Source organism: Entelurus aequoreus, linkage group LG07, assembly GCF_033978785.1.
Source record: "Entelurus aequoreus isolate RoL-2023_Sb linkage group LG07, RoL_Eaeq_v1.1, whole genome shotgun sequence".
Lineage (NCBI taxonomy): Eukaryota > Metazoa > Chordata > Actinopteri > Syngnathiformes > Syngnathidae > Entelurus > Entelurus aequoreus.
The window spans coordinates 530,300-540,299 of record NC_084737.1 but is presented as its reverse complement, the minus strand read 5'-3'; the positions used below and the strand labels follow the sequence as shown (position 1 = coordinate 540,299).

The 10,000-nt window shown below is 40.9% G+C and overlaps 1 protein-coding gene across 1 annotated transcript in view; it reads left to right on the top strand.

The window, feature by feature from the left end:
• The first annotated feature begins 1,854 nt into the window (after positions 1-1,854).
• The window catches only part of LOC133653245 (plexin-A1-like), a 195,125-nt gene continuing 186,979 nt past the window's right edge, over positions 1,855-10,000 (top strand). Inside the window, exon 1 of the mRNA XM_062052325.1 lies at positions 1,855-1,902. Within this exon, the coding sequence (XP_061908309.1) occupies positions 1,855-1,902 (48 nt within the window). The remainder of the gene's footprint in view (positions 1,903-10,000) is intronic.

Here is a 10,000-nt window from a genome sequence, read left to right as displayed (position 1 = left end):
TTTGACGGGACACATTTACGATGTTGTTGTTGCACTAGTGAGCCACGGATTAGTTAGTTAGCTCCGTCTTTAGACACTTCTTCCACTCCCGTCCTTGCTTGGTCTGCATCCCTGGCAGTAAGTCGGACACGTTTCCAGTGAGGGTTGGACTCCGCCAAGGCTGCCCTTTGTCACCCATTCTGTTCTGAACTTTCATGGACAGAATTTCTAGGTGCAGTCAAGGCGTTGAGGGGATCCGGTTTGGTGGCTGCAGGATTAGGTCTCTGCTTTTTGCAGATGATGTGGTCCTGATGGCTACAACTGGCCAGGATCTTCAGCTCTCACTGGATCGGTTCGCAGCCGAGTGTGAAGCGACTGGGGTGAGAATCAGCACCTCCAAGCCCGAGTCCATGGTTGTAGTCCGTGCCGACACCCTTTTCTTTTTCTCTATCTTCTTGTTATGGGACATTCATGCTCGGCTGTTGCCATTTCTAATATAAAGTAGTGTAAAGTTCTAACTTGTATCTCGCTATGAAAGCGCTAAAACATACCGGTATAGTGAGTTTACATTATTCACCCAAGGAACTGTAGTTATTAGAGAGTTCCGGTCGGACGTTTTTTGACGGGACACAGTTACGATGTTGTTGTTGCACTAGTGAGCCACGGATTAGTTAGTTAGCTCCGTCTTTAGACACTTCTTCCACTCCCGTCCTTGCTTGGTCTGCATCCCTGGCAGTAAGTCGGACACGTTTCCAGTGAGGGTTGGACTCCGCCAAGGCTGCCCTTTGTCACCCATTCTGTTCTGAACTTTCATGGACATAATTTCTAGGCGCAGTCAGGGCGTTGAGGGGGTCCGGTTTGGTGGCTGCAGGATTAGTTCTCTGCTTTTTGCAGATTATGTGGTCCTGGTGGCTTCATTTGGCCAGGATCTTCAGCTCTCACTGGATCGGTTCGCAGCCTAGTGTGAAGCGACTGGGGTGAGAATCAGCACCTCAAAGTCAGAGTCCATGGTTCTCGCCCGGGAAAAGGTTGTTGTCCGTGCCGACACCCTTTTCTTTTTCTCTATCTTCTTGTTATGGGACATTCATGCTCGGCTGTTGCCATTTCTAATATAAAGTAGTGTAAAGTTCTAACTTGTATCTCGCTATGAAAGCGCTAAAACATACCGGTGTAGTGAGTTTACATTATTCACCCAAGGAACTTTAGTTATTAGAGAGTTCCGGTCGGACGTTTTTTCACGGGACACATTTACGATGTTGTTGTTGCACTAGTGAGCCACGGATTAGTTAGTTAGCTCCGTCTTTTGACACTTCTTACGCTCCCGTCCGTGCACGCTACACCGTTACAACAAGGAGAAGACACCGTCAAAGTGGAGGCACGTAAATAAGACCGCCCACAAAACGGCGCATCCCGAAGTGACTGTCAGAAAGCGGCTTGAAGATGATGTGTAAAACATCATCTATGCAACATTTTGACCAAAGAACCACCATTACATGTTATGTAGACCACAAGGAAGTCTTTTACTTTTAGAAACAAATCATAGTAATATGACTCCTTTAATGCGCCTCATAATCTGGTGCGCCTTATATATGAAAAAAGATCAAAAATAGACCATTCATTGGCAGTGCGCCTTATAATCGGAAAATACGGTATGTAGAACGTCCGGCGGGCCGGAATGAATATCTTAATGGGCCGCATGTGGCCCTCGGGTCGTATTTTGCCACGGTCTGTACTCTCCAGTACTTTACCAAGGGTGTACTCGCTTTGTTATTGCGATGTACTTTCTACAATAGGTGGCCCTTCACTCCTATTTCCTAAGGATTGTGTGAAATAAACTGTTCTGGCAGGTTACAATGTCCTCCTGTAATATCAGTAATGAACCTCATCCCAGGGGGAACCCGCAGATGGAGAGGTCTGAGCACGGTACAAATTGGGGGAGAATACTTCATAACTGCAAAGTCAGAGCGTAGATCCCAAACTCGTTAAGAAGTCACCTTTAAGTTTGTTTTCCACGCAGTACAATGTCCTTACTTAAAAGTTAAAAAAAATCCCTTCAGGGTAAAAGTAGATGTATTGGTCATAGAGATGCAAGGGGCTTTTATTTGTCGTTGCACTAAACGTGTTAGTCGTGGAGAGTTTGGGGAAAATCCGGACCATAAGGCGCACGGGATGAGTCAGGTCTTTTTTCTAAAAGTAAAAGACTACCTTGTGGTCTACATAACATGTAATGGTGGTTCTTTGGTCAAAATGTTGCATAGATGATGTTTTACAGATCATCTTCAAGCCGCTTTCTGACAGTCGCTTCCGGTCGCGCCGTTTTGTGGGCGGTCTTATTTACGTGGCTCACCTTCGACAGCGTCTTCTAATCCTTGGCTCAATAATGAAACATCAATGCGTACCGTGAAAAACCGTCCGACCGGAACCCTCTAATAACTAAAGTTCCTTGGGTGAATAATTTTGTACTCACTACACCGGTATGTTTTAGCGCTTTGACAACTAGTTTACTGACAGATCTAAGTAAGAACTTTACGCTAATTTATATTAGAAATGGCAACAGAGGAGCATGAATGTCCCATAAAAAGAAGATATAGAAAAACAAGAAGCTTTTAAGGTTTATTGGCGCTCTGTACTTCTTCCTACGTCCGTGCACAAAGCGGCGTTTTAAAAAGTCATACATTTTACTTTTTTTAAACCGATACTGATAATTTCCCGTATCACATTTTAAAGCATTTATCGGCCGATAATATCGGCTCAAAGGGCTGCACAAGCCACAATGACATCCTCGGTTCAGATCCCATATAAGGACAAGGAAAAACTCACCCCAGTGGGATGTCAGGAGGACCGCAGATGTGGTGACTCCTCCCCCCTATAGGGGAGACCGGATGTCGAGTGGGTCTAACATAATATTGTGAAAGTCCAGTCCATAGTGGATCTAACATAATAGTGAGAGTCCAGTCCATAGTGGATCTAACATAATAGTGTGAGTCCAGTCCATAGTGGATCTAACATAATAGTGCGAGAGTCCAGTCCATAGTGGATCTAACATAATAGTGAGAGTCCAGTCCATAGTGGATCTAACATAATAGTGTGAGAGTCCAGTCCATAGTGGATCTAACATAATAGTGAGAGAGTCCAGTCCATAGTGGATCTAACATAATACTGTGAGAGTCCAGTCCATAGTGGATCTAACATAATAGTGAGAGTCCAGTCCATAGTGGATCTAACATAATAGTGAGAGTCTAGTCCATAGTGGATCTAATATAATAGTGTGAGAGTCCAGTCCATAGTGGATCTAACATAATAGTGTGAGAGTCCAGTCCATAGTGGATCTAACATAATAGTGTGAGAGTCCAGTCCATAGTGGATCTAACATAATAGTGAGAGTCCAGTCCATAGTGGATCTAACATAATAGTGTGAGAGTCCAGTCCATAGTGGATCTAACATAATAGTGAGAGTCCAGTCCATAGTGGATCTAACATAATAGTGTGAGAGTCCAGTCCATAGTGGATCTAACATAATAGTGTGAGAGTCCAGTCCATAGTGAATCTAACATAATAGTGAGAGTCCAGTCCACAGTGGATCTAACATGATAGTGAGAGTCCAGTTCATAGTGGATCTAACATAATAGTGTGAGAGTCCAGTCCATAGTGGATCTAACATAATAGTGAGAGTCCAGTCCATAGTGGATCTAATATAATAGTGTGAGAGTCCAGTCCATAGTGGATCTAACATAATAGTGTGAGAGTCCAGTCCATAGTGAATCTAACATAATAGTGAGAGTCCAGTCCATAGTGGATCTAATATAATAGTGTGAGAGTCCAGTCCATAGTGGATCTAACATAATAGTGTGAGAGTCCAGTCCATAGTGGATCTAACATAATAGTGAGAGTCCAGTCCATAGTGGATCTAACATAATAGTGTGAGAGTCCAGTGGATCTAACATAATAGTGAGAGTCCAGTCCATAGTGGATCTAACATAATAGTGTGAGAGTCCAGTCCATAGTGGATCTAACATAATAGTGTGAGAGTCCAGTCCATAGTGAATCTAACATAATAGTGAGAGTCCAGTCCACAGTGGATCTAACATGATAGTGAGAGTCCAGTTCATAGTGGATCTAACATAATAGTGTGAGAGTCCAGTCCATAGTGGATCTAACATAATAGTGAGAGTCCAGTCCATAGTGGATCTAATATAATAGTGTGAGAGTCCAGTCCATAGTGGATCTAACATAATAGTGTGAGAGTCCAGTCCATAGTGAATCTAACATAATAGTGAGAGTCCAGTCCATAGTGGATCTAATATAATAGTGTGAGAGTCCAGTCCATAGTGGATCTAACATAATAGTGTGAGAGTCCAGTCCATAGTGGATCTAACATAATAGTGAGAGTCCAGTCCATAGTGGATCTAACATAATAGTGTGAGAGTCCAGTCCATAGTGGATCTAACATAATAGTGAGAGTCCAGTCCATAGTGGATCTAACATAATAGTGTGAGAGTCCAGTCCATAGTGGATCTAACATAATAGTGTGAGAGTCCAGTCCATAGTGAATCTAACATAATAGTGAGAGTCCAGTCCATAGTGGATCTAATATAATAGTGTGAGAGTCCAGTCCATAGTGGATCTAACATAATAGTGTGAGAGTCCAGTCCATAGTGGATCTAACATAATAGTGCGAGAGTCCAGTCCATAGTGGATCTAACATAATATTGTGAGAGTCCAGTCCATAGTGGATCTAACATAACAGTGAGAGTCCAGTCCATAGTGGATCTAACATAATAGTGTGAGAGTCCAGTCCATAGTGGATCTAACATAATAGTGTGAGAGTCCAGTCCATAGTGGATCTAACATAATAGTGAGAGTCCAGTCCATAGTGGATCTAAGATAATATTGTGAGAGTCCAGTCCATAGTGGATTCAACATAACAGTGAGAGTCCAGTCCATAGTGGATCTAAAATAATAGTGTGAGAGTCCAGTCCATAGTGGATCTAACATAATAGTGCGAGTCCAGTCCATAGTGGGGCCAGCAGGAGACCATCCCCAGTGGAGACGGGTCAGCAGCACAGAGATGTCCCCAACCGATGCACAGGCGAGCGGTCCACCCCGGGTCCCGACTCTGGACAGCCAGCACTTCATCCATGGCCATCGGACCTGTGCCCCCCCTTCCACAAGGGAGAGGGGGGCAAAAAATAAAAGAAACGGCAGATCAACTGGTCTAAAAGGGGGGTCTATTTAAAGGCCAGAGTATACAAATGAGTTTTAAGATGGGACTTAAATGCTTCTACTGAGGTAGCATCTCTAACTGTTACCTCTAGAACATTCCATAGTACTGGAGCCCCAATAGAAAATGGATGGACCAAATATAATATATTCGAGGTGGGTAAGCACAACCAGAATTATGCCGCACATCAGGCGCACTGTCAAATTTTGAGAAAATGTAAGGATTTTAGGTGCGCCTTATAGTCCTAAAAATACGGTAACTTTATTTCGGGACTTAGTATTCAGCTTTGAATTGATGACACTTTCGTAACAAACTGGCAGTCCAGTCCAAGCCTTAAACACGCCTCACTTTTTGTTTGCCTTTGAACTCCCGCTCGATTCCCACGGCGGCATTAAACAAACTCCCGCAGGTATTCCTGCCAGATTAAACAAAATAACTAAATAAATAAATGAAGTCGGCGGCACGGCGCTCGTGCCAAGTCTGTCTGTCTGGATTTGCTCGCCTTTGATAACAGCCTCCAAAAATAGGATGCTCGACAGATCCGTCAGAAAAGGAAACAGAAAATAAAGTCGCTCGCCGGATGACACATTACACACCAGCCGCGCTTTAATAGTGCGCTTTAATAGTGCGCTTTAATAGTGCGCTTTTATAGTGCGCTTTAATATGTGAACTTAACCAGAAGCAGAATATTTAGTTGCACAGGCAATGTAGCAGACAAAGAACCACAACAATCCTCTTGGCTTCTTCGCATTTTGGGAGCTCTGGAGACGAGACAAACTTGTAAGGTGAATAAAGTCGGTGATAATTGGAGGTAAAGTGAATTATATTTATATAGCGCTTTTTCTCTAGTGACTCAAATTGCTTATACATAGTGAAACCCAATATCTAATTTACATTTAAACTAGAGATGTCCAATAGTGGCTTTTTTGCCGATATCCGATATTCCGATATTGTCCAACTCTTAATTACCGATTCCGATATCAACCGATACCGATATATACAGTCGTGGAATTAACACATTATTATTAGAGATGTCCGATAATATCGGCCTGTCGATATTATCGGCCGATATATGCGTTAAAATGTAATATCAGAAATTATCGGCATCGGTTTTTTTTATTATCAGTATCGTTTTTTTTTTTTTTTTTTTTTTTTTTTTATTAAATCCACAAAAAAAACACAAGATACACTTACAATTAGTGCACCAACCCAAAAAACCTCCCTCCCCCATTTACACTCATTCACACAAAAGGGTTGTTTCTTTCTGTTATTAATATTCTGCTTCCTACATTATATATCAATATATATCAATACAGTCTGCAAGGGATACTGTCATGTCTGTGTTAATCATGTTTTTGTTTTGCTTGGGTTTTGGGCTCTTTTTTTAGTTCCTGGTTGCACTTCCTTGTTTGGTTTGGTTTCCATGGTCACCCATTAGTTTTCACCTGTCTTGTCACGCACCTGTTTCGAGTCACGCACCTGTTTTCACTGATCACGTCACTATTTAAATCTGTCTGTTTCTGTTGTTCGTCCTGGCGTCCTCACACTATTTCATCACTCTGCTCCGTGTCTTGTCACAGTTCTTTACCAAGTAAGTTTTGTTCATTTATGCCACAGTTAGTGTTTTTGTTTTATTGTTCATAGTTTTTGTGCCCACGTGCATGTCTTTTGTTTCATAGTCAAGTTTGTATTTCCGCCTTTGTGTGCGCCTTTTGTTTGCTTCCTTTTTTTGTAGTTTATTAGTGTTAAAAAATAAATAATGTATTTAAATTCACGCCTTGCCCGCGCCAATTTTCCTTTGCCTTCTGGGAGAACAAACCACGCCATAAACCCAGTCGTGACAGATACAGTCCGTAAGCACACATGATTGTGCGTGCTGCTGCTCCACTAATAGTACTAACCTTTAACAGTTCATTTTACTCATTTTCATTCATTATTAGTTTCTATGTAACTGTTTTTATATTGTTGTACTTTCTTTTTTATTCAAGAAAATGTTTTTAATTTATTTATCTTATTTTGCAAATTTTTTTAAAAAGTACCTTATCTTCACCATACCTGGTTGTCCAAATTAGGCATAATAATGTGTTAATTCCACGACTGCATATATCGGTTGATATCGGTATCGGTAATTAAAGAGTTGGAGAATATCGGATATCGGCAAAAAGCCATTATCGGACATCCCTAATTATTATGCCTAATTTTGTTGTGACGCCCCGCTGGATGCATTAAACCAGGGGGTCCAAAGTGCGGCCATTTGCGGCCCGCAGCTAATTGTTCTGGAAATGCTATTGCAAAAATTAAAAAAAAACATTAAAAAAAAGTAGAATGAGGTGAAATCTAACTAGAAAAAGTTGCAATGTTGACACAAAGCTGCCATGCAGGCTGTTTTTTTTCCCTTTTGTCTATCTTTATTTTTATTTTTTTGCCATTGCTCAAAAAAAAAAAAAAAAAAAAAAAAAAGCAATGTTATAATAAAACAATGTTATAATGAATTATTGACCTATTCAAGGCTCCAATTATGTCAAATATTTCACTTTAAAATGTTTTATGTGGAAAATATTGCATATATTGTGTGGTTGCCATACAAAAACATCAATATTTTATTTGACAAAAGAGCATAAAACAAACAAAATAATAGTTGAAACGTAAAATGGACAGATATATCTGAAGTTGATCTCGTAACTTAAGTGTTGAAAGTAAAAAAAAACTAATAAAAATGTATCACTTTGAGTGGGGCACCTTTTGTATCCTAAATATATTTAATGGGATTTTATTTAACTTTTCACTGTGATTACTCAAAAATAACAATGAATTAATATTGCATTATTGATGTTTTTAAGGCTCTAATTACTTCACATCAAACATTGCTTTCTGAATGTTTTGGGCAGTGGGGGAAATACTGCATATTTCACTTTTGTTATAAAAAACAAAGTTGTCTTGACAGAAAAGGCATAAAACCTTTTTTTTATTTTTTTTATTTTATATCAACCTAAAGTTGATATACTGTAGAGATTTACTATAAGCGTTAAATAAAAAAAATACAAAAATAATTTGACTTGTTTTTAACATTTTAATGACTTAGACCCTTTATGGTCCCCGGGAGCCCTAAAGGTAAAACTTTTTTTTTTTTTAAATCCATATATTTTGTTATGATTTGAAAATGAAAACTATCAAAATGGCCCCCGCCGGCTTTAATTTTTCCGTGTGCGGCCCTCAGTGGAAAAAGTTTGGACACCCCTGCGTTAAACAATGTAACTTTACCATGAATTGATTAACGTGGACCCCGACTTAAACAAGTTGAAAATCGTATTGGGGTGTTGCCATTTAGTGGTCAATTGTACGGATTATGTACTGTACTGTGCAATCTACTAATACAAGTTTCAATCAATCAATCAAAAACAAGGATTTCCAAAATAAGACAACAACTTCAACTCCAGTTATGGAACAAAAGTGCCAACATGGCACTGCCATATTTATTATTGAAGTCACAAACTGCATTCTTTTGTATAAACATGCCTCAAAACAACAGCTACAAAAACAATGAAGGCACAGAACTTCAGTCCAGAGTATACTAGAGCATACTTGCCAACCTTGACACCTCCCAATTCGGGAGATAAGGGGGGGCGGGGTTGAGGTGGGCGGGGTTTGGTGGTAGCGGGGGGTGTATATTGTAGCGTCCCGGAAGAGTTAGTACTGCAAGGGATTCTCGGTATTTGTTGTGTTGTGTTTATGTTGTGTTACGGTGCGGATGTTCTCCCGAAATGTGTTTGTCATTCTTGTTTGGTGTGGATTCACAGTGTGGCGCATACTTGTAACAGTGTTAAAGTTGTTTATACGGCCACCCTCAGTATGGCCTGTATGGCTGTTGACCAAGTATGTTCACTTATCAAGTATGCCTTGCATTCACTTGTGTGTGTGTCAAAGCCGCATATATTATGTGACTGGGCCGGAACGCAAAGGCAGTGCCTTTAAGGTTTATTGCCGCTCTGTACTTCTCCCTACGTCCGTGTACACAGCGGCGTTTTAAAAAGTCATAAATTTTACTTTTTGAGACCGATACCGATGACTTTGAAACCGATATCGATAATTTCCGATATTACATTTTAAAGCATTTATCGACATCTCTAATTTAAACCAGTGTGGACTGGACTCTAGAGCAGTGGAGACGCCTTCTCTGGACTGATGAATCACGCTTTTCCATCTGGCAATCTGATGGACCAGTCTGGGTTTGGATGAAATTATATGTGGCGGGACACGTGGAATTATGTGGCGGCACACATGAAATTATGTCTCAGGACACGTGGAATTATGTGGCGGGACACATGAAAATATGTGGCGGGACACATGAAATTATGTCTCAGGACACGTGGAATGATGTGGCGGGACACACGTGGAATTATGTGGCGGGATACGTGGAATTATGTGGCGGGACACATTAAATTATGTGGCGGGACACGTGGAATTATGTGGCGGGACACATTAAATTATATGGCGGGACACGTGGAATTTTGTGGCGGAATACGTGGAATTATGTGGCGGGACACATGAAAATATGTGGCGGGACACATGAAATTATGTCTCAGGACACGTGTAATGATGTGGCGGGACACATTAAATTATGTGGCGGGACACGTGGAATTATGTGGCGGGATACGTGGAATTATGTGGCGGGACAACTTAAATTATGTGGCGGGACACGTGGAATTTTGTGGCGGGATACGTGGAATTATGTGGCGGGACACGTGGAATTATGTGGCGGGACACATGAAAATATGTGGCGGGACACATGAAATTATGTCT